The sequence below is a fragment of the Acomys russatus genome, unplaced genomic scaffold (genome assembly GCF_903995435.1).
Source record: "Acomys russatus unplaced genomic scaffold, mAcoRus1.1, whole genome shotgun sequence".
In the NCBI taxonomy this organism is placed as follows: Eukaryota; Metazoa; Chordata; class Mammalia; order Rodentia; family Muridae; genus Acomys; species Acomys russatus.
In genome coordinates this window covers 6,574-32,314 of record NW_026131645.1, presented here as the reverse complement: position 1 = coordinate 32,314, position 25,741 = coordinate 6,574, and the positions used below count along the sequence as shown (strand labels likewise).

At 40.3% G+C, this 25,741-nt stretch overlaps 1 protein-coding gene across 1 annotated transcript; it reads left to right on the top strand.

Annotated features, from left to right (window-relative positions):
- The first annotated feature begins 1,215 nt into the window (after positions 1-1,215).
- LOC127186350 (E3 ubiquitin-protein ligase MYCBP2-like) lies at positions 1,216-25,692 on the top strand. Its single transcript, XM_051142761.1, has 3 exons — positions 1,216-1,338; positions 1,473-1,849; positions 25,299-25,692. The coding sequence occupies exons 1-3, from the start codon at positions 1,216-1,218 to the stop codon at positions 25,399-25,401; spliced, it is 603 nt and encodes a 200-aa protein (XP_050998718.1). The 3' UTR covers positions 25,402-25,692.
- The last annotated feature ends 49 nt before the right edge of the window (positions 25,693-25,741 follow it).

The following is a 25,741-nucleotide window of genomic DNA, read 5'->3' as shown; positions in this document are numbered from 1 at the left end:
CAATCTTTTCAGCATCCTTATCCATCCAGTTGGAATTAGTGATCTTCCCTACTTCTTGTTTGTATTTTCAAATACTAAGGTGGAACTTCCTTTAAGATAAATCCATTTGAGGCAAAACAAAACAAAACAAAACAAAAACCCAAACCAAACCAACCAACCAACCAAACAAACAAACAAACAAAAAATACCCTCACTCGTTCACAAGGTTTGCCAGTTGTCAAAGTTCTATGTTAATCACTCTGCTCCGGACTCTGATGCGCAGATATAAAGACCAGTGAGTAGATGTTACATTTCTGTAGCAAAGAATGGTAAGATCAATGTTAGGCTCGACACAGATAACATAGTCTTAGTCATGCCTGCAGTTTCAAGTCATATTCAAGAATCATCTCTAGAAATTTAACTCTGGGCCGAAAAAGATGTCACTATGTAAACACTATCAACATAAAAATTCATCTTAAAGTTAAATAAGGAGCCACTGAAAGAATCTTTGAGAATAACTGTATGAAGATTTATCTCTGACAGAAATGCTGACAAGACGAATTTGGAAATGACTCTAGCTTTTGAATATGTCTAATTACATTTTCACGGGGGCGGGTAATGGGTGTATCGATTACTATTTCTTAGTCTAAGTTTTCTTCATTTGTGATTTTTTTTTTTTTTTTAAAGATAGGCTGTCTCTTCACAGCCTAGGCCATGAACTGGAACTCGCTATGTAGCCCAGGGTGCCTCGAACTTCCTCCTGCCTTGGAGCTCCAAGAGCTGAGATTACAGGAGCTAGCCCTGGAGACCGCAGGTTATCAAAGCTATTTTTAAGAGACTCAAATATACCCCTCCCCCCAATTCCAAATAAAATTGCCAAAATTGCTAATGTGCCCTGGCCAGCGCTCAGTACAGTTCATCTTCACGTTGGCAGCGCGAGCCCGGGACCCGGCAGGAGTAGAGCCATGCTCTGGTCCTTAGTCTCACAGGCACCTCTTTCTGTCAGGTTCGGGTTCTCTCACCTGGAGGGAACCAGGTTACCTGAAGAAGAAAGCCTCCACTGACAGCTTCCCCTAGCACCTTCCAGGCTCTTCCTTGTGCTGCTAGTAAAACCCGGAGCTGCGGATCTCCTGTCGCTTTGGCACCACCCGGCCACTCGACTCCCACAGCCCGGGGGCGGAGGCAGCCGGGCGGAGGGGGTGGGGCTGGCTGGAGAGCCCGGTCCGGTTACTGAGCATGTGCGGGGCGGCGCGCATGCCTAGTGCGGCCGGCCGCCTCCCATTGCGGGCAGCTCCGGCGGTGGCAGCGGCGGCGGCGGCGGCGGCGGCGGCGGCACCGCCTCCTCCTCACACTCCGCGGGTGGCGGGGTTAGATGAGCGGCCCCAACAGCGGTGAGGGCGGCGCGGGGTGGAGGAGGAGAAGGCGGCGGCGGAGGAGGAGGTCGCTGTCTTTGTAGTGTCCCTGCCCGAGGCCCCCGCTACCGCCGTCGTTAGCGGAGGCTGCGAGGGCGCGCGCCTGCTTGCTCGCCCGGCCCGCGGGGACGAGGCAGCGGCGGCGGCGGCGGCGAGGATGATGATGTGCGCGGCGACTGCCTCCCCCGCCGCCGCCTCCTCCGGGCCCGCGGGGACGGATTCTTCGCAGCCGCCACCATCTCTTCCTCCCCGGCGCCGGGGGCGCTGTTCATGCCGGTTCCCGATGGCTCGGTGGCTGCAGCGGGGCTGGGGCTGGGGCTGCCCGCCACGGACTCCCGGGGTCACTATCAGCTGCTGCTGTCAGGCCGGGCCTTGGCGGACCGCTACCGGAGGATTTACACCACTGCGCTCAGTGACAGGGACCAGGCCGGCAGCGGCACTGGACACCCGGCCTCCAGGTGAGTCTCCCCGGCCCGCCCTTCCTTGCGCCACATGCCGCGTGTGCATCGTGTGTGTGCGCGCACACCCGTGCGTGTGAGTCCATGCAGTTAGCACCGGGCTTTCAAGTCAACGCTGGATGCACTTTGGTGATAACAAGAGGGTGTGGTGGCCACGGTGTGTGTGTGTGTGTGTGTGTGTGTGGTGTGTCTGCGTGTGTCTGTCTTTTGGAGGGGAAGGTACGGAAGATGGATACTTACCCGGTAACCTTAGAGAGAATGCTGGCCCGTCGTGACACGTGTGTGCATTGTTGAGAAAAGAGATAGGGATAGAGAGGGCATAAGACCACATAACGCGTGAAGAGAATTTGCAAGAGTCGTAAGGAGATGTGTTCACATAGCTAGTGTCTGAGCTGCAGTGTTATTTGCACGACCCGACCCCTCCCGATCACATTCCTTCCTCCAGCTGCCCTCCATAAAAGCCGCCTTTCCCTACGGGGAACAGTGGTGTAGGTTAAAGGTGGGGAGCTTTGTAGGACGTTTTAGGGGGAAAAAAAAGGCAGTGGCTCCTTTAGGAGACTTATGAATAAAGGATACAGATGGAGATTTGTGAAGATGTGAGAAGGGTCTGATAGGGACCTTTAGAAGTTGGTTTGATTATGGAGCCTTTTAGCCTTGTAATGTGTTTGCAGCTGCTGCCTTTTTCACTGGTCCCATCTCATCATCTTCTCTTGTATTTCCTGTTACTTACAGGTTTGAGAGTTTAGGGAGTTTTATAGGGAAAATGGAAAGAAAATATGAAGAACTTAAAAAAAAGTGACAACTGGCTAGAGTTAGCCTATCAGAAAATCTACTTAGCTCTCAGAGCTCTTTCAATTAGACTGGCTACACCTTCAACTTCCCTGATAGAGTTGGCAAATCACTTTCATTTTCTTTTCTTAAAATATGGGTACTTTTTTTTTTTTTTTCAAGCTAAAGGCTCTCCTGTTCTTTTTGCTCCTTTGCCTTAACTTGTCGAATATCCTGAAGGATGGTGACGCACTCATTTCCCAGCTTTGAGAGGGGTAATTGGGATCACCTTTGCTTCTTTCTGTAGCCTCTTACAAGGCGGTCAGAAAGCACAGTAGGATTTTAAAGAGTGAGTTTGAAGTGCCCCCCACCCCCACCAGTTTGCCTTATTAGGCAGTGCCAGAAGTCTCTAGTCCATAAGTCTAAGTCTAGCTAGGGTATCATGATGTGTTATAGCTTATCTGTTGGAGAGAGTTGTAAAGCTTTCTTCACGCTTTTTCTAGATAAACCAGTCTCACCTATTTGTTGACAGTATTGGGTGCATCAGTAATCATGGATTTAAATGTGTGTGACTACCCTTTTGCTATTTAGAATGAAGGTAAGAATGTCACAAGTATGCTTCTTGCTAATGGTTTTGGAAAGCAGCACAAATCACATTACAGAATTTACCCTGATAATTAAGTTTAAGCGCGAGCTATGTGTCAATAAATTATTGCACTGTAATACATCTTTACAAGTTCCTCTTAAAGATTTGTGGTGGCACACACCTTTTATCCCAGCACTCTGGAGGCAGAGGCAGGTGGATTCTGTGAGTCCAAGGCCAGCCTGGTCTACAAAGAAGTCTAGGATAGCCAGGGCTGTTACAGAGAAAGTCTGTTTCTAAAAACAAAAACAAAGATTTAAAATTACTTCATACTTTTTCCAAACTTCATCTATTCCAAGCCATAATCTATGGTGTATATTCTTGCTTTGACTTCTACTGCCTTTTAATAATGACTTCTATCTAGAACTTTACTGTCAGTTGTAGACAAGATTAAATATAGGTTCATCTACTTAAATTGGTGAGTTTTAGTTTGATCAGTTTTTACAAACTGTCAATAAAATATGAAGAATTGGTTCACTGCTCTCAAGAAATATTCACAGAAGCTAACCTTACTTTGATAATGCTTCCTACTACTTGCTCATAATATTATTGTTCACTCTCATTTTTATCTGCAAGTGTTCTTTACTGTGGATTGAATTGGATTCAGTCACTTAACAATTAAGGATGGGAGGGAAGAAGAGTGTGGATTTGGTATTATTTATATAGGGCATTCAGTTAGAGAGAGAATAGGCTGAACTTCTAGAAAGCATCAAGCTTAAAGGTGTGAGAAAAGGGAGACAATAAAGGAAACCGAGTGAGTGAAGAGATTAGAAAACTGAGAAGAGAACCAGGCAGCAGCACCTCAGGTCCTAGAAAAGTAAAGAAAAGTTAGAAGTTCTCGACATTGAAGAAAGTGAGAACAGTTTTTCTGGTCACTGATAACTTTTGAGCCAAGTGGTCATAAGTGGGATACACATAACAGGGGGTGGCAGGGGATGGGACATGTTGAGATTGTTTGGGGGATGTGTAGAAAGGTTATTGGAGGGCAAGTGGGATAGTCAAGTATGGGAACTTACGTAGAGAGGAAGATGTCAAAGAATTGAAAGAGGGAGTAATTGATAGAAATCAGTGGAGGCAGTTTTATGATGACAGGTTAGACATTGAAAAAGTTGTGTTGGACTACTTCCTTTACTAGAAAAGAAAGTATTTCTAAATGTGCAGACTGATACTTTATTGAAGATGGCCACCATAGCTATTCTTTCAGCTGATATGAATGGGTTGGCATCGTTTTTTGACATTTATTTTGTCAATAAGTGCCTGGGAGGTACACTACTATAGACATCAAAGACCTAGCAGTTAAGTACGACTTAAAACAAACTAGGTCTTACTATTTTGGAATGGGCACTTGAGGGTGTGTGGTGAGAACTGGTAATTTCTTGTGATAAGTAATGATGAAGGAAATACAGCCATTCATGGACTGAGCTACTGGAATGTTAGGGTCAGCAAAGTTCTCATTGGGAGTTGACATTTAAGTTGTCATGCAATGAGGAAAGAGATCTAGAAATGCCTATGAAGAAATTATAAGTGCCTTAAGAGAAGACCAAGCTTATGTTTCAGGGAACAAAAATGTCAGTGAATTATCAGCAAGTGTTAAACATATTCAGTACTATAGACTGTTTTAGGTGTAAGATTCCAGCCTACGGTCGTGCTCAGGAATTTGAAGGCATTTTAACAAAGTGCCTAAGAGCCTAGACTCTTGACACTTGATTGGCTTTAAGTACTGACTGTCCTCTGTCATCTGCCAGTTGTGTAACTTGAATGTTACATAACTTCAATGCTTTAGCTTTTTTGTAGACAATGTGAAGGTAATAATAATGTGCCTTGTTTTGTAGATGAGATGGACACATTTGTAAAGCACTTGGCACATTATATTAATATAAGTATTAGGGTTTTGTTTTCTTTGCTGAACGTGAGAAGTCTGAGGATGTAGACGGAAGCAGTAGTCTTGCCTCTAACTCTCAGTGTTTGGATCAACGATTGCTGGATATGGGAATAGTTTTTATGTGTGCAGTGACTGAATATGAATGAGGAAGACTGGCCGAAATGACAACATTTTCTTGGAGAAGGTGGCTGGCCAGGCAAGGCAGGAAAAAGTGTTTTGATGAGTTTTCAGAGTGGTAGACCACTTTACATTTGGGAAGTGCCGCTCCTCTCTGGTTAGAGTCTTACAGTTGTAGACTGCCTTGCTTCAGATTCCAGTCCGACCTTTTTGTGGGTAAGGTTGGGTTCTTTGTGTATGCTCTGTAGACTCTGTCAGGCCTTCAGCGTGTAATGTTGCTGGCATTACTGGGCCAGCCTGAGTGTTTTATTTTATTTTATTTTTTTTTGAGATGGGATCTCATGTAATCCTAATAGGATCACTGTGTAGCCCAGAAATGAAAGCGATCCTCCTGGTTCAGCTTTCTGATCCCTGGGCTCACAGGTGTGTGCTCTACAGCTGACCGGCTGTTTCTTGTAACTTTTTAGGGTTGTCTAAAGGCTGTGAGGCCACACATGTTAAATTTCTCCTAAATGTTAGTTGCTGTTGTTGTATTATTAAAATCATATATAGAATTCCAATCAGCTTATTATAAACCTTACTAGTTAGAAGATAATTGAGGAAAACTTTGAGCTGACTGATTTGGGCTTAAAGTGTAACTGAATTGAAGGCTTTGGTCAACTGTTTGGTAAAAAGGGACGTGCTGCCAGGAGGGAAGTAATAACCTGAGATAGAAAGAAAAAGTGAGGACACGGGGTCTACAGTGGCAGCAGGCATGCCTGCTCTAAATGCTGGAGAATGTTATGACCGAGATGGGTATTGTGTCCTTTTTCTGCTAAACTAGTTATTTCGTTGGTAGCGCTTCTTTTTGCTAGAAATGGCACTTGACTGGCATGCTAGTACATTCTAATAATTCCACACTTGGGTAGTGGAGGCAGGAGGGTCAGGAGTTCAAGGCTTGCCTCTGATACATAACAAGTTCAAGGCCAGCCTGTTGTACATGGTACCCTATCTCAAAATGAAACAGAATAGAAGTGGTCTTTGAGTCCATCCCATCCGTGTGTGGAATTTGGGATATAAGAGGATAAGTAGTCAATCCTGTAAATGCTGAGGGTCATTAGCTATAGTTAACCATTTGTTCTCTGACTTAGTGTTGAAGTTACTCGTAGTGAGTGTATTATCTGACCAGGGGGGTGAAAGATAAAAGACAATTACGTGAGGAAAATGTTAGACGAAATCGCCAAGAAAAAACCGTTATGACAAGGGATGACTGGATCTGCCCAACTGCACGAGCAGAGGTACAGAAGGCTGTTTGAATGTAGACAACTTTAAATGCTTTATTGATAGTAGGATGTAGTTACCAGGAGTGAGAGGAGTAAGAATTCATTCTAGGCTTGGAGAGATTAGCCAAAGGGAAGAACAAGATAAATTAAATTCTAATCAGAATTATTGAGTCAATCCTGAGGGTTTTTTGCTAAGAAGAGGTATTATTATAGAAGTGAAGTAGGGGTTGCTGTGGGGTGGGGTTAGGATCTGTGGTGTATCTGCGTCTCTGCGTTAGTACTTTGCTTCACACAGCTGTTTAAATCTGTGGACTCACACATTAAGGCAAAGACGCTACTTTGTTGGCATACTAATTGGTAGAAATGTAAAATGAATTGGTCTCCTAGCAAAAAAAAGAAGTGAAAAACCATCTATTTTAAAAGAAGCATATGTTAATTTATAATAATATAATAAATTAAAATATATTAATTTAATCATAAAAGTTTCATATTATAAACTATTTGGTTTAGAAATCAATAAAAATGATTTCCTGTTTTTCTCAACAACAGATTTAAATGTGCCTATTCTTTTTGGGGGGGTATTAGGTTCGTTTAAAATTCAATTTATATAGAATAAAATTAACCCTCTTTACATATTCATATAAAGAATCTTGAAACTCACCACAGTCGGGTATAGAATATTTCTGCCACTTCAGAAACTTTCTTCAAGCCTTCCTATTCCCACCTCCTGGCTACTGTGATGACTAGATCTAGCATTATACCTTTTCTATAATGCTATGTAAATCTAACTTCTGTTAGGACAGGGCCTTATATATTGTTCATGTTTCTGTCTTCCATCCAGTATTTCCTGTAAATGGAAATTAGACTGTAAAACTTCACTAGATTCTACATAGATATTTTTTAGCAGGAATATTTTGTATATGTATTGAGTGCTGCATGCTGCCCCGGTCCTAGGTGATTGGCTTTCTTTACTTGCAGGGCACTACCACCAATAACCATCAGACCTCTCCCTTGCAGTTTATGCTTTCTGTTTGTAATGAGCACAGGACTGTGGGAAGTAGGAGTAGCCCTCTGTACCTTTCACATGATGGTTTTAGTATCCTTTGGTAGTCTTTGTCTGAGTCAACACTTTTATTAGAAGTCTGGAATGCTCCCCCCCCCCCAAACTTTCTGTACTTATTAGATGGTGCTTTTTGATGTCATGGTCCAGTGGTGATGTGGCAGGGGCTACAGTTAGCCTCCCAGATTACGCACGTCCCTTCCCAGATGGAGTCACATGCTCATCTAAGCTTTGGGGGGCTATTGAGAACTAAAAGAGAAGGTAGCTGTGGTTTGTCTGCGAGGATGTGTTAGTGCCTGGCCCCTCTGCCTTAGGCAAGACAATTTTAAGGACTATCTCAGCCCTGAGCTTCCCCAAGGTGCTGCTTGAGGCCTTCTATGGCTGAGCTGCAGTTCAGCTTCTGCTCAGAACGGCTTCTTTGCCTTCCTCCCAGTTGTTCATTCACAAGAGCGCCCCTCAGCCAGTTGGGGTCTGTGTAACTCCTTTTCAGTCATTTCAGTTGCTACCAGGGGCAGTCTAGGAACCTGCTTATGTGCTGGCTGGGATGAAACCACATTCTAAATGGTCTGTTGAGCACTGCTGCTGCTGACACTCAGCACGCACAGCTGTGTAACTATTAAAACTGACACCTGGAACGGCGTTCCTATGAGTGGAAACGCCCTGGTGAGCACTGTGTCTTGGGCTGCTGAGAGGCTCAGGTATCTGTTATAACGGTAGAGTAATGAGCAGCCGGCTGTTGCTGAGTGACATAGACAGATGAGAATGCTGATGGAAGGTTGATTGAGATAATTGGGCATTGAAAGGTAAACGGAATTTTTTTCTTTTTTTCTTTTTTAAGTAACAATAAAGGAACATCTGCAGTGGGGATAAGAAGCAAGGATTGGCCAAAGGCTAACTTTTAAAGTGCTAAGGTGGGCAGACTTCCGTTTGCCATAACCACTGTCAGTGCTCTGTGTTGAAATGGAATCCTGACCCTTAGAATCGATGTATCTGTAAACCTTTGAACCTCTGCATTTTTCCTGAATCCTCTAGGACTGCAGAAGTGGATTAATTATGACTAGAAAATGCCGGCTTGAAGACTACATAAGTCTGTACTGCCTCTCTGCACCATCTACTGCCCTTCGTACTTGTGCCTGTAACAAACCAATAAACAGTCAAGGTGTAGTTAAACCTGCATGAAGGCCCTGCATCTCTGTTCTCACACATGTTCCTAAACTGAACTGCGATATTCTAAAGCACCCACAAGAGATACACAGACGTACTCTATGATATTTGAATTTTTGAAGGAAATACAACAGTGCCTGTCTCAAATCACTAGCTTGAAATAGTTAATGGCTTTGATATTAGTTAATACTACATTTCTTTTGATGATGTCCTGTTTTTGCAAAGTTATCAAGCATTACTTGTCAGAAACATGGAACTGCCCAGGAGAGTGGCCTGTTTAGTCTGAATCATGCTTGAGAATTGTTACAGTGCCCAGTAGTTGCCTTTAGCCCAGGGATTGTTTTATACTGGGGATCCACCTTACATCAAAGGAGGACCTGTGTTCTATTTGTCTCATTATATACCACATGAGCCAGAAGCTGCTGATCTGATAGGGTATCAAGTCTTTTGATGACAATAGTGATGACAATACCCTGGCTTGAACATAATACTCTCTCGGCAAGGATGAGAGGCCATCCTTTGGTATTCCCAGAAAGAAGAACAGGTAGGAGTGGCACTACTCAACATCACTCTCAGTGCTACAACTGGGGAGTTTGTGTCTCCTGTCTCTGTGGCCTGAGCAGTAGGAATTAAGAGACACTGGCTCTTAGAAGAGAAACATTTAAAAAGAAAAACAGAAAACCCCTGCTATACTTGGGGAGGGTTATGGACCTCTCTGTCAACACAACAGAGCACAGATGTTTGTCACGTAAGTGATTTGCTGGATGTCTCTCAGACATTAGTATAATAGTTATCCTTGTAAAATGAATTAGGTAATAATTATTGTCCTATATTAAACATCACGTAGGCTTGGTGTTCTTACATATTTGATAGACTCCATCAGAGGCACTTAATGGTATGCTTCCTCTGTAATGTCCTGATAGTTTGTTTCTTTTAATACTTAATAATATCTGATGTCTGGAGGTATAGTTTGTTCTCTGGAAAGGAATCTTGGCCGCTCTTAAGTTTTGACAATTATAAATTAAATTCCTATAAACATCCATGTGCCGGTTTTTGTGTGGACATAAGTTTTCAGCTTCTTTGAGTAAAATACATTCCGGAATCTCTAATTGCTGGATCATATGTTCAGCATATGTTTAGTTTTGTCGCAAAGTGCCACATTTTCTTCCCAAGTGGGTTTGCTGTTTATATATATGAAATGAAGCTTTCAGGAGTGTATGAGTTTGCTTTGCTCTGTGTCCTCAACGACGTTAGTGTTGTCAGGGTTCTGGATGTTGGACATTCTGATTGATTGTTGTTTTAATCTGTATTGCTATGATGACCCTGTTGTAGAACACCTTTTCAGGTGTTATTTGTTATTTCTGTATCTGCTTTGAGGAAGTATCAAGGATGTTTCCTCATTTTCCCTTAAGATTGTTGTTTTGGTAGTGTATTTGAGAGTCTTGAATAGCTTGGATAACAGTCTCCTATCAGATATGTCTTTTGTAGGTAGATGTCTTCTCCAATTCTGTGTCTTTTCTCATTCTACTGAAATTGTCATTATCATGATCATGATCATCATCATTATTATTATAGCAGATGTGTTTGATTTTATAACGTTGTCAACTTTTTTCCTGGTTCATGCTTTAGTGTTTTATTTAAAACGCTGTTGCGGTGCTCAGGGCTGTCTAGGTTTTCTCCTCTTCTATCTATGCACTGTATTGTTTGGTGTTTTGCACACAAGGTGTATTTTCCATTTTGAGTTTTGAAGGTTTTTTTTGTTTTGTTTTGTGTGTGTGTGAAGGATACAAGGTCTGGATTTAGATTCCTCTTTGCTGGGTGTCTAGTTGTTACATCATCCTTTGTTTTATTGCTTTGCTTTGCTTCTTTGCTAAATGCCATTTGGCTATTTATGTGGACCTATTCTGGGTTCCCCGCTCTTTGTCATGTTGGTCTGTCTCTTGTTTCAGCACTACATGGTGTTGATTATTGTAGCTTTACATCAAATCTTTGAGATATTTAGGTTTTTCTGTGCACATTGTCTTAGCTATTTCTCTTTCCTCATACCCTCTTGAACATTTCAAAATCCCAGAAATCACCTACTAGAATATTTATTGATACTGTATTAGATTAATGGACTAGAAAGGCTGACTGTTCCTCCACCCTTCCCATCCCCCCCTCCCCCTTGCAAGACAATGTTTCTTTGTTTAATAGCCATGGCTGTCTGGACTCGCTTTGTAGATCAGGCTGGCCTTGAACTCATGAAAATCTGCCTGCCTCTGCCTCCTGAGTGCTGGGATTAAAGGCGTAGATCACCAAGCCTGTCAGGTGACATTGTGATAATAATATTGAATCTTCCTGTCTGAATCTATGATTTTTAAATTTAGTTTCTTTCATCATAATTTTGTAGTTTTCTTCGTTTAGATCCTTTTTTTAGATTTGTACATTTATATTCTTTGTTGAGGATGCAATATTTTTATTTACTTTGCCTCTGATATATTGGAAAACAATTGACTTGTATATATACTACTAATATTGTATCATGCAACCATGCTATAACCTCTTATTAGGTATGCCAGGGTTGTTTGTTGTTTGTGTTTGTTTTGTTATTTTGTTTTGTTGTTTTGTTTGCCCCTTTGGATTTCTGGCATTGGCAGTCATATCATGTTTACTTGTTTTATTGCATTAACTATGGCTTACATAGTAATACTAATAAACAGTGGCAAGAGAGTTCACCATTGCATTATTGAGAAAGCTTGTAGTTTTTTACTGCTAAGTGGGATGTTATCGGTACGATTTTCTGCAGATAGTGAGAAGCAAGAGAAATGGCTCTTGCTTTCTAGTTTACTGAGAGCTTCTGTTATGAACTGGGGGTTGAATTTGTCATATGCCTTTCCTGCATCTATTGGCATGATGATGTCATAGATTATTTTTAGCCTGTTAATTTATCTTCAGATGATACATACCTAGCTGGGATATATTTCACTTTGTTTGCTGTGAATATTTTTCTATATTGGTGGGTTCAATATGATACAAGTTAGAGGTTTTCTTTTGTATATATTCATGAGAGATGCTGGTTTGCAGTTTTCTAATATTTCATTGCCAGGCCCAATTTAATGCTAGGGTTATACTGGCCTCATAAAGTGAGCTAGGCACTGCGCCTTCTGCTTTATCCTCTGAAGGGAGGCTAGAACTGCTGTAGAAGCTGGATACAAGTCACTGTGAGCTTTTGAAAGGCTGTTAAGTTATTGATTTGCCTTATTCACATAGTCCCCACAATTCAGGATATCTATTTCTTATATAAACTCTTTCAAGGAATGAATCTGTTTCATCTCAATCACCAAGTTTATGCTTACAGAGTTATTAACATACCCTTTACTATTATTTTAATGTCAGTGCAATTTGTAATGATGATTCCTTTTTAATTTCTGATAACATACTTTTACTTGTCTATTTGTTTATTTTAGCCATCCATTTTTCATTTTTGCTTAGAAGTTCAAAGAACCAGCTTTTGGTTTGTTTACTTGCTTCTAATTTATTCTTTTCTCATACAATATGTCTGACCACAGTTTCCCCTTACTCCGTTTCTCTCAGTACTCCCCTCTTCCCAGACTCACTTCCCCTACTCCATCTTCCCCAGGAAAGAGCAGGCCTCAGGGTATCAACTGAACACAGTGTAACAAAATGACCAGGCACAAACCCTAATGTCAAGGTTGGGCAAGGCAACCCAGTAGGAGGAAAAGGGTCCCAAGAGAAGGCAAAAAGCAGTGTGTTACTGTGCTGTAATTGATGTTTACTTTTGTACTGGCTTTCATCTCAGCATTGTCATTTACTTCTTTCACTTTGAATTTATTTTAACCCTCTCCCCACAGCTTTTGAATCTTAGGTCATTCACTTTAGGTTTTTATTTTCTAGTATGAACATTTGAACCTTTGAATTTTTATCTATACACAACTTTAGCTGCATTCCAAACATTTTTATTTTTATCAGTTAAAATACTGTTAATTTTTATCTGTAGCTTTGTATTTGATTAGCATAGTACCTAGGATTTTATTTAACTTTCAGATATTTAATAATATAAATATTATTGTCAATACTTCTAGTGCATACTTCATGTAATTTTTAGTTTTAAAATCTAATTTATTTCAAGCTTTCATGCATGGATATTGTATTTACATCCTTCCCATTCTTCCCTCTTACATTCCAACTCTTCCTCTGTTCCCTTTCCATCGCTTTCAAATTCATCACCTACTTAAAAAAATATTGCTGTGCATATATGTGCATGTACACACACACACACACACACACACACACACACACACACACACTGATAGGATCTATTGTGTGTGTGTTTAGGGGTGACCACTGGGCTTGACTAACATGATCCTTTTCCCTTGGGAAGACTGATTTTCCCTCTGTGGGCAGAGCCTTATCAAATTTTCTCCATCCACATTAACATTTGTTGAGAAATTTTTTACTTGCAATCTAATAATTGTGCTATTTGTACTTGAAAACAGTGTTTTCTCTTGATTTTAGATGTAGAGTTCAATGAGCATCAGTATGCTAGGATTTTGAGGATGTGACAGATGTGTTACACACACACAGTAAGCAAGAGAGATTGCTCTGGCCCAGAGTTTTGAAGATTGAGTCCCTGGCAAGGCATGGAGATGGATATGGCAGAGGAAACTTCACCTCATAGCAGCCAGAAGCAAAGAGGAGCAGCAGGAAGGATCAGATCTCAGATATATCCTTTCAAGGCACACCCCAGTGGCCTACCTCTCACCAGGCTTTCTTCCACAGTCCACCTAATAATCTATCCAAGATTTGAATCTATCAGTTGATCAAGCCATTAATTAGGTCAGAGGCCCTATGATCTAATTGTCTCTGAGAATGCCCTCATAGATGCCCCTAGAGATGTTTTGTCCTAATCTTTTAGTGTATCTTTCAACCTGATCAAGTTGATAGTATTAACCATCACAATCAATTGCTTAAATTTGGTTAAATTTGCTTAAATTTGAGAGTTGTTTAGACATTTTGTGTATCTGTATTTCTTTTTTAGTCTTAAAAGTAACTATAGATGGTTTTGGCCCTTTAATTTTGTCAATGGTTGCTTTAGTCTTTTCTGTTGGATACATACACATTTATAACTTAGAAATCTGGTGCCTTGGTGCTGGAGAGATGGCTTTAGTAGAGAGCATTTACTGCTCTTTGGGAGGACCCATGATTGATATCCAACACCCACATTAGATAGCTTACAAGATCCAGCCCCATGGGGGATTCCTTGCCTCTGGCCTCCGCAGGCACCTGTATTCTCTTCCTGTGTTGTACTAGCAAGTACACTACTACACACGTACGTACACGTAATTTTAAAAATCCTGGTGTAACCCGTTGTTTTTATTTTATTATCATCATGTTTCTATCTCTAGTAATACTTTGGAATGAGTTTATTTTAGTGATATAAAAATAGTTTTCAGGAGCTGAGAAGGTGGGTTAGTGTGTAAAATGCTTGCTTTGCAAGTTTAAGGACCTAACTTTGGCTCTCTTTTACCCACATAAGACCTAGGCCAAGCAGTGCAAATTTGTAACCACCAGCCCTTGGCTGATTCAAGAGTGGTTGTGGACAGATCTCAGAGGCTGCTGGCCAGCACGCCTAGCCAAACAGTAAGCCCCAGGTTTAGTAAGAGAACCTTTCTAAAGCATAAGAAGGAAGAGTAGTAGAGGAAGCTAACTGATGTTTGTGAAGATCAGAGGACAGCTGTTGGGAGTCCCTTCTCTTCTACCATGCTTTTGAGGCAGGGTCTCAGTATTTCTGCTGCCATTGCTGCCTTTCAACTTCCTGATATGTCACTGTGGGAGTGCTGAAACTACATGCTGGAGCCGGCACATCATGGCTTCTGGGCATGAATTTAGGTCCTCAGGCTTGCATGGTAAGCACAGTGACTTGCTGGGCCATCTTGCCAGCCCAAATTGGATAATTTTTATTGACCCATTTTCAAGTTTATAGATTTTGTGTTATCTCCATTTTCTTAATGAACTACCTAATGAAATTTAAATTTATATTATTAATTCAATGTAAAATTTTCTTCTGTACGGGGAAATTCATTCTTTGTATTTCAGTTGTATTTGACTTTACTTGATGGGATATATTTACAGTAGTTTAAATCTTTATTATATAATTATAGTATTAGCAGATATGTTTCGACTTCTGAAACTACAACATGATATCACAAATAAGCCATCGTAAACTGCCTCCTTTTTAAAAAAATATTTATTATTATGTATATAGTGCTCTTCCTGCAGTCCACAAGAGGGCATCAGATCACATTATAGATGGTTGTGAGCCACCATGTGGTTCCTGAGAATTGAACTCAGGACCGTGGGAAGAATAGACAGTGCTCTTATTTGCTGAGCCATCTCTCCAGCCCTGCCTCCTTTTTTGTAGTCACTTGAATGGAGGCTTTAGACAGGATCATGCAGGTGGCATTAAGAAATTATACTCGGATTTGGGGCGACAATGCTTATTTAGCAACCATGAGGACCTGAGTTGGTGCCCTTAGCATTGCCATAAAAACAAAACAAAACAGGCACGGTGTTGTTGATTTGTCAGACCAGAGCTGGTGAGGCAGCCACAGATGGATGCCTGGAGCTTGCTAGCTAGACAGCTCAACCAGCTGCTGAGATACAGATTCAGTGAGAGACCTTGTGTCAAAAGCAAAGAGAGATCAATGAAGGAAAATATCTAACTTTTACAAATTTAAATAATATAATAGCGAACTGTTATCTACTCTTCATTCAGAAGGCCAGAAAAGTTAAATTTTAGTGAGATAATAAGGTTAGAAAGGGGAGCGGGAGTTAATGTTTAGAGGAAATGGAGTGGAGAAAAAAAAATTTTTTTTCTTTTAAGAGACTGTAGCAGATGTTCTTATTGTCCTGGCTATATCTCTTTGACATTCATTGACAGCTGTCTCCTGCAAACATCAGTGACTTTGAGCCTTGAAAGTCTGTGCAGAACTTCAGAAATTTCTCCAGAGAAATGTTTTTATCTCTTTCAGACCAGCTACGGGATCAGAGAGAACAGAAAATCTTGGTGGTTTCACGGTAGGGAGAATTGAGCAGGTGGTGAACAGCTAGTTAAGGGAAACTAACTATTGGTTGAACAACTAGGTACAGGAACTGGTTGTTGAAGAGAGTTTGAAGAATGGAGGAGAATATTAATACTAGTCCAGGCAAAAATGCAATGCAAACTGAAAGGCCTTCCAGTCCAGGAGAACTTTAGTTTCCTTCTGCTTTTTCCTTGTCTCCTTGGGCCAAACCCAGTACTTTATATAAAATGAAATTCAGTTTTTTAAATTACAGATTACATCATGATTTTCTCATCTTTTACAATCAATAGAGCCGTTAAAAATCAACAGAGCAAGAAGACAGTCTAATAAAGGAATACAAACAGTTCTGTATAACCTACAATAAGGCATATAGCAAAAATAAATCAATATCCAAGCAGTGGTCAGCATGACCTGATTATTATTTCTTAAACAATACTCGGGTGAGTTTAATCATAAATTTCCCCGGGCTAAAGCTATTGTGTTTACATGATTGCCATAGCATCATAGCTTGAAACTGAATGTTTTTTAACACAGAAAAAGACTTGACTTAGTTCCAGTACCAAACCAACAGGTGTGCTGTCCAAGCCTAGGCCAACTGCCAAGGGGTCCTCTATTGTAAAATACCTGTAAAGCCAACATTCCAAGCCTACCTTCTATCTCAAAGCAGATTCTAAAGAATCAAGTTTACTTTTCTCCAGCTAACTATCTCTAACCAGGTACTATTATGTCAGTCCTAACTTTCTTTTCAAGCAATTTTTGCCTGGCTGCACACAGTCAGAGCCAAGATTCTCTCATCGTCTCAAGCCTTTGGCTAGATGCCTTCTTTCAACATTCTCTGTGGGAAAAAGTTTTCCAGTGTAAATTTCATTAGGGCTGAGAAATAGAGAGAAAGGCAGTTTTAAGAGAAAAAGTAGATTTCAAAGTAGTTTTTAGGAAAAATTACACCTGGACCATACATAATATTTAAGGGCAGTGGTGATCAGCTGGAGCTCTTTGGAACTTTGTCAAGCAAGGCTCAACAGCTGTTCTGGATGTCTAAGGACCATGCTAGGTAGTCGGAGGTCTTTGGAACTTTTTCAAGCAAAGCCTCTATGACTTGTCCTCATGCCTGTCGCATGCACCAACCAATAATGAGTAAGAAATAGATAAGCAACTCATTTTCCTCACCTACAGTTAGAGTACCTGTGAGCCATGACCCATCGTGGTAATGAGCTTTATAATGCACGGTCCTTGTTGGCTTTCATTGCTGTGATGAAGCACTGACCAAAAGCAGGAGGCGGAGGAAGGGGTTTATTTGGCTTACAGTTCCTGATCATAATTCATCCCTGGGAGAAGTCCTGGCAGGAACTGAAGAAGGGCAGAGGCAGGGACAATGGGGCAGCTGCTTGCAAGTTTGTTCTTCATGGCTTGCTATATAACCCAGGCCCTCTAGCCCAGGGCTGGTACTGCCCACCTGAGCTGGCTCTTTCCACATCAGTCACTAGTCAAGGAAATGCCCCACAGTCATGTCCACAGGCCAAGGCCAAACTGATGAAGATAGTTCCTCAATTGAGGTTTCCTCCTCTGGCTGAAGCCAGTTTGTGTCCACCTGACAAAAACTAGGGAGCTCATGCACTTTTTATTAATTGATTCCTCCCTCCCCCCTTCTGCTTTTGTGCTTTGAGGGAATACAACTCAAGGTAGAGCGCTCCGGATGGGAATGATAATGTAAACAATTTATTGAGCATTTACTACCTACTTCTATTCTCACTGCATTTGCTTCTTTGAGAGTCACTGTTTTATTCATTTTGCACAGGGCTTTTAGAGATTTATTTCCTTATCTTTATGTATCTAATTCTGCTGTTATTCACTATTAATGCCTTGGGGCGTTTCTTTGAAGTTTAGTGTGAGTAGATTAAAGTTGCATCATGATATGTATCCCAGCTTACCTGAGCTATGAGGGTGTGATTCTGGAGGAGGCGTGATCTACAGAGTCACACTGCTTCAGAGGTTTCTCCCCTCAGCTTTACCCATTTGTTCACTCAGCTTCCCTCCTTCTCTCCCTCCTTCCCTCCCTCCATCCCTTCCTCCTTCCCTCCCTTCCATTTCTTCATTTCTTCCTTTTCTCTGCTCTGCCCACTACCAGCATAACTTTACAGTTCTCTCCCCATCTTCTCCTCATTAAAAAAATTTTCAATGGAGTGGTTGTAAGTGTAAGTAGGATACCTGTATAATCTCCTGTGAATCAACTTGAATTGTTACGATCATTTTTCCCTGTTACCAACAGCATGGTGGGTTAAATATATACAAATTTTCTCATTAGTAGTCAGACTGCTACCTCTTCCTAGTCAGTGATGCTTCTGACACACCATTAATGTCATTAATAGCTATAGAGGTTAAAGGTGGTTTCTATAGAAATCTTCAGCATATACATGGTGTTTTATAATTGAGTTTTAAAAGGTGGATGGTATCCAGTGACAATGGAAAATCACTTACAAATTCTTATTTGATGATTGCTTTATACTTCTATTTCAGAGAAAAATATTTCATTGACATTTTCATATTTTGGAATATCCTTTTCAGACTTCAGTATGAAAGAAATAGCATGACTCAGGAAATATTTGTTCTTTTTATAATCTCTGTAGAAGTTAGCCTAAGATTGCTACTGTTTTAAGAATATTGGAGAGTTTTTTGCAAGAATTTACCATGGAAGCCATGACTCTGTTTTCTGTAGGAAGCTTTTGATTAGGTGCTCAACTCCTTCATGCCTTCCAGACAGAGGTATGCTTATACACGGCATTTTCCTTCATCTAGTATTGGGAAGTTAGTTTTCAAGCAACTTGCCCATTTATATTGTCAAATGTATAGCACCGTTTTAAATAATGTCTCCTTTCCCATTTCTCATGTTGGTAATTTATACTTTTAATTGTTTTCTTGCTAGAGATTAATCTCTTCAGAAGACTAATTTTTAGCATTGTGGTTTTCTCTGTTGAATCTGTGATCTCTCTTTCCTTTGCTTGTTTTTCCCTTTCTACATTCTTTCCTTTTAATTTGTTTTCTTTCTGATTTCTCAAATTGTACACCAAGATAATTTACTTTGAAGCTTTTTACTTTTAGTATACATACTTGAGCTATGTTATTTTGTTTAAATGCTGTTTTAGGCTTCCTTCCTTCTAGAAGTGTTGACATCACATTTTTATCATTTAACAGGAAATATTTTTAGTTTTCTTGTGACTAGATATCTGACCCATAACTTATTTGCAGGCGCTTTTTTTTTGGTTGCCAACATTTGAGAATTTTAATTTTTCTGTTGTTAATCCCTAGTTTTTCTTTTTCCCTCCTTCCTTCCTTCCTTCTTTCCTTCCTTCCTTTTTTTTCTTTTTTTTTTTCAAAACAAGGTTTCTCTGTGGAGTCCTAGCTGTCCTGCTCTGTAGACTAGGCTGTCCTCAAACTCAGACATTCGCCTGCATATGCCTCCCAATGCTAGAATTAAAGGTGAGTGCTAACCCTCGGCTCTCTAGTTTGTCTTTGATGAATTGATGAATGAAAGAATTACATTATGTACTTAGGAGCTGATGCAGGAGGTAGTAAGTTTGAGGTTAGCTTACACAGCATAATGGCAGTGAGGCTAGCCTGGATTTTGTAAAGAGACCTTATATCTTATTTCATCACCATCACTATCACCAAAACATATTTGTGATTTAGTGTCATTCTGGACCATGCGTGCATTTAAAGTCCTACTGTTTTTTGTTTGCTTCAGTAGTAGTCACCTGACTGACTGAAGTTCAATTCTTGTTTGTGTCTAAATGCCCATAAAAGACAATGCCAGTGCTCTCAGTTGATCTTGGTGTGTTCTGTGCTTGGTTGTTTAGTTCTCATTTCTTCTAGAGCTTTCCATTTATTGATTTATTTTAAAATTGATTTACTCACTTTACATCCTGGTCGTAGCCCCATTCCTCCTCACCTCCCAGTCGCACCCTATTTCCCCACCCCAATCTCTTCCCCTATTCCTCAGAAGAGGGGAGCCTCCCCCACTTCCCATCCATCTCAGCTCATCAAGTCACATCAGGACTGAGTGTGTCCTCTTCCCCTGTGGCCTGGCAAGGCAGTCCTGCCTGTGGGAAGTAATGTCAGAGCCAGCCCCTGTTGCTCCCCTTACTACATGACCCACATGAAGCCTGAGCTGCCCATCTGTGTAGGGGGCTTAGGTCCATTCATGCATGGGTGCTTCAGTTCAGCAGGCCCCTCTGGGTCCTGGTTAGTTGGCTCTGTTGGTCTTCTGGTGGAGCTCCTGTCACCTCCAGGTCCTTTGCAATCCTTCTCACTTTTCCGCAAGACTCCCCCAGTGTTTGCCTGTGAGTCTCAGCATCTGTTTTGAGGCACAGCTGGATGGAGCCTCTGGCTTCTAGAGCTATCATTAAGAATTTTATTTTAGGACAACCTTTGTTATATGTGTAGTTTGCCTTTTACTAAAGAGGAAAGCAAACTTGTGTACAGATGGATTGGATATGCTTATTTATTTTTGCCAAGAATTAACTCTTTGGTGGGTAGTGGATATTATAGGACATAGAGAGTCTTCAGCCACTACAAAATTATCACTATTTTACAATCATTAGTGATAGGAATACTGCTTCATATAAATATTTAATATATGGTTGAACTGTGTTCAAAACTGTTTTAGAAAGTATTTATTGGAAATACTGTTCAGGCCCAAGCCAAAATTGATTTAATAATTTTTTTTATGAAATTCAACTAAGTACCTCAAAATAACTTTTAGAATGATACATTCTAACACAATACAATCTAAAGGTGTACTGATTTTGATACATGCTGAAAAATGACCATAGGAAAATAATTCAGTCATTGTTTTTATAATTAAAGCATGTTTCTGTAAGAGCAGAAAACTTTGCATTGTATCGGAAACACTGCTTGATAACACATAGTAGCATCACATCTGACCTGAAGTTTTTTTAAGGCATTGTTGAATTGGTATTGGGAGCATCCTGTTATGTGTAGTGCAAAGCATGCTCAGTACTAAGACTGCAGTGTAGTTTCATGATGCAGCATGCGCGATTAATGACATGGACATCTGGATTTATAATGTGTTTGGTATTGAACTAGATTTTGTTTGGTATGTGCTCAGAAACTTTTTACTATTATCTTTTGTTTATTTGTTTGTTTTTGATTTTACAATTCCTTATATTCAGTTACACTCATACTGGTATGTAGAACAAGCAAAGGTGGGAGGTAACAAACCTAGTACAGTTCCTATTTTTGTGGATAGCCCATGAGCTAAGAGTGGATTTTACATTTTTAAAGCTCAAAAGAAAAAAAAAATAGATAAAGAATGTTTGGGATACAGAAAATTACATACTGAATTTCAGTATCTAGGAATAAAATTTTACTCATAGCCACAATCATTTGTTTCTGTGCTATCTGTGGCTGTGTTCATATTCTGGTGGTTGAAACAATTACCTCAGAGATCTTATGGCCTCCAACAAGTAAATTCTTAACCCTCTGGTCTTTTATAGAAAACGTTTGCCTATTCTTCATTTAGATCGCAGCTTAGTAATTTTTAAATAAAGTTTTCATTAATAAATAAAATTAGATAAAATATTGAACCCTCTTAATCCCAAATATCCTGTACATTCATCAAAACTTGGCATTTGAATTAGAAGGAACATATTGAATGAGATATTTTAAAAACTGTGATTAATTTTTGTTTTACTAGGAAACAGATCTACTAATAAGTTTATAGAGAAATTGTCGACATAGCTTTTTGCCATGACTTTTGCAGGCTCAGTTTTTATATTGGAGAAATGTTTAACTTTCCTTTAATAATATAGTAATTCTTATATAATTTTATTCCTATTTTCTGTGTGTGAGTGCTTTGCCTACAAGTCTGTATGAGTGTACATCAGATTCATGCCTGGTGTGCAGAAGCCAGAAGGCAGCAGTGGATCCCCTGGAACAGGAGCTACAGGCAGTTGTGAACTGCTCTGTGGGTGCTGGGAATCGAACTTGGTTCTCTGTATTATCAGCAAATGTTTTAAGTGCTGAGCCATCCAGCTCTCTACCCCTTAATGTACTTAAAATATTTTCCTCACTTAAAAAGCATTTTATCTTTTACTTTTACAATATTTTCTTGTGTATGAAGTTCTTTTTGTGGAGAAAAAAAATGCCTCACAAAACCAATTCTAGACATGCTTCTTTGAGCTTCTGTTGATTTACTATTGAAACTCTTAAATTACCAGAAATTCCAAAGTAAATTGCTGATATATAAGACTGACTTCTGGAGTTTTGTCTATTTTTAGATATCATGAAAAAATGCTGGTTCTCGAATCGAGTTAGGGGTTAAGATGTTATGTTACTGGCAAAAGCAGTTTAATTTTCCAGTGGCGGATGCAAGTTCCCTTCATATAATCTCCTCCTAAAAGAGGCTCTTTAAAAACTCTGTATTTTTAAAATGCAGATTAAAATGGCAGAGGTGGCCATAGCCAGATGCTGAAAGAGGACGCGTTAAATGATGTCAGTCTTTTCAGACTATCTGAAGAGAACTGAGAAGATACTGGTGTAAGTGGATGGTGAAGAGTAGATTGAAGGAGGTGGGGGGAATGTGGAGGTACAGAAGTGTGACGCTCTGCTGTGGTCCAGCTGAATGACAGAGGCCAGTTAATAGAGTAGCTTAAGTAGAGATGCTGTGGACATCACCACGACTTACCAGGAAATATATGTTTAGCTTTTGTGATCATTTGGATGTGAGGAGTGAAGCAACAGGCAGTGTGAAATATGAACTTTTCATGTGCTGATTCTCCATATCCATCTTTTGACACTTTAGTAACTGAAAATGGAGCCTGTGTTTCTTTCTAGCACATTAGCTCTGTTACCTGACTTCTTTATTTGGAAATAGCCTTCCTGTCTACAAATGACCTAGGTAAAATTTTATTTTTTTCATTTTGGCCCTAGAAAACAGCTTTTCCCCCTTTTTTCTCTCCCCCTCTCCTCCCTCCTCCTTTTCTTCACGTAGGTCTGGGGTCACAAATCCAAACAAATTGTTGTCTCCTTTGTGAGCCCTAATTTCTTACTTTTGTTAATTAATTTGTTCCGTGCAATATATTTTGATCATATTCTTTTCTCAACTCCTCCCACCAATTTTATGTCTATTTCCCCTTCCAGTGCTGTGATTTTATTATGTTTGATGCTGTGCAGGTCTTCTGCTTGCTGTTACAGACTTTGTGAGTTCAAACGCGTGTCAGTGCTGTTGTGTCTGGATAGTGCTGTTTCCCTGGAATCATCTCACCACCTGCGGCTCTTGCAATCTTGTTTCCCCTCCTTTTAAGCATAGATCCTGAGCCTTGAGGGGAATTGTTTGATGAGAACATCCCATTTAATACTAAGTGCACCAAAGTCTCTCCCTCTCAGCACATGGTACAGCTGTCGGTCTGAGTTCTACTGCATGAAGTTCCAGGTGTCTTAGTCCCTGGTCAATTGCTGTGAAGAGACATCACGACCAAAGCAACTTCTGTAAGAGAAAGTGTTTACCTGGGGGCTCTCTTACAGTTTCAGAGGTTTAGTCCATTATCATCATGGCATGTAGCATGGTGGCACACATGACACTGTTGGTTTTAATACTGATAAAGAGATGCCATGTAACAGTTCTGGTATGAAAGGAGATTCATTGTGGAAGGGAAGGGGAGAGGAATTAGGGCCTGAGTGGGCCATGAGGGCAGAGAGAGAGAGACAACCGGAGAGTATAGGAAGACAGAGAGAGAGAGAGAGAGAGAGAGAGAGAGAGAGAGAGAGAGAGAGAGAGAGACACGGAAAGAGTGAGGGGTGGGGAGTAGGAGGGAGAGAGGAATAAGAGGGCATGCAGAATGGCTGGTGGGGCTTTCATCCCACCTGTGCCAGGCTTCAGGTGATGTTAGATTGCTAGGCAACCTAGAAGCAGTCTGTTGGATTGTAAACTAACAACTAGAGCAGTAGCTGAGCCCACATCCTGACCTATAGGCTGAGAGTGAACCTGGGTCTGACATGGGCTTTTGAAACCTCAAAGCACAGCCCCAGTGATACACTTCCTTCAATCCACATCTCCTAATCTTGTAATCCTTTCAAAGAGTACCAATCCCTTGGTGACTAAGCATCAACATATAGGCCTATGAGGGTCATTCTTCTTTAGTTTCTAGTTTTTGGCCATTTTAGCATTGTCATATAAGGTTCCATCTCATGGACTAGGCCTTAAATACAATCAAAGAGTGGTTGGTTACTACCATGGCATTTGTGCCAAATGTTCATCAGCTGACGCGTAGGTAATGAAAATGTATATTACACAATGCAGTGTTATTCAGCTGTTGAGAAAAATACAGGCAAATAAATGTTTCTCTTCTGGAGCAAAAACTGTCTTTTTTATTTTATGTCTTTGCTACCCAGGAGTGGGTTCAAAGCATAGTAAGCATCCAGGATATGAAGTTACAGGAAAAGGAAACGTTGGGTAGTCTTCTTATTCCTCTCACTTTATTCTTTACCACTGTGGGGGCAGAGAGTGAGAAAGGATGTCTTTTTCTAAGTTACTCCGAGGGCTCCTTTTCCTTAATGCAAAAATCTGGCCTGGGACTCAGGCACTGAGAGCTAGTTGCTAAGGATATGAGCTCAGATTTTCTTTTCTTTTGTTTTTTAAACCTTGATATATATTTTATAGGCATGGATGTTTTTGCCTATATGTGTCTGTGTACCATATGCATACAGTGCCTGTAGAGGCATGGATGTTTTTGCCTATATGTGCCTGTGTACCATATGCATACAGTGCCCGTAGAGAGCAGAAGATGGTGTCCAATTCCCTGAGACTGGAATTACCCATGGTTTGAGCTGCTATGTGGGGTGCTGGGAATTGAACCCTGGTCCTCTGGAGCAGCAGCCAATGCTCTTAGCCACTGAGCCGTCTTTCTAGCCCCTCAATATTCTTTATATTAATAGTAATTTAGTAAAAAGTTCCTCGAACCTTTCTGCATTGAAGCTTTTACTAACATAAACAACAAGTTTTTCGATATTTATTAGCATATCCACTGGTGAGAAAAGTTTGTTCTTTTAAAATTACATTTACTCTGTGTGTATGCACATATATGCATCTGTATACAAGTATGTCACAACATAAATATGAACTTCAGAGACAGCTAGGCTGCCACTCTGTGAGTTCACGGATTGCAGTTAGTGTCTGCCCACCCTCTTTTGTGAGTATCTGCTTGTCCCTGGAACAGATTTTGTTGTTGTTGTTAAAACTTCATTTAATACCTTAAATGCTTTTTGGAATTATATTTTTAATATGTAATTCCTGACTCTGTAATATTGCCCTTTTAAAATCTATCTATGTACATATTACATTATATTGCTTTATAGAAGATGTAAGAAACATGCAAATGTCTACTAAACATAACCTGTTTCACTGGTTTTGTATGTCTTGATGTAAATATTCATAATGTTTGCACTTCTTATTTTTAGGAATAAGAAAATTTTAAATAAGAAGAAATTAAAGAGAAAACAGAAAAGCAAGTCAAAAGTAAAGACAAGAAGCAAGGTAAAGTTGCAGCAACTTGTTACATAGTAATTGGAACAAAATGAAAAGACCTAAAAATAGAAGTATAATTAGCAAATCATTCTGTTTTGTGTGCTAAAGTAATTTTGTAGAAGCCTCTTTTTAAAAGTAATTTTTGAATTTATTCTTTGAAATTTTTATGCATGACTACAGTGTGTTGTGATCTTACCTACTCACACCAGCACTATCCAGTTCCTCTGGGACCCACCAACCTCCTCCATCCAGATTCGTGTCCTTTTAATAACAATTAGTAATAGCCTACCTAGTCCAATGGATGTGGACTACATCCACAGCCCCATAAAAAAGCGATGCTTATTTTTCTTTGTGTGTGTGTGTGTGTGTGTGTTTG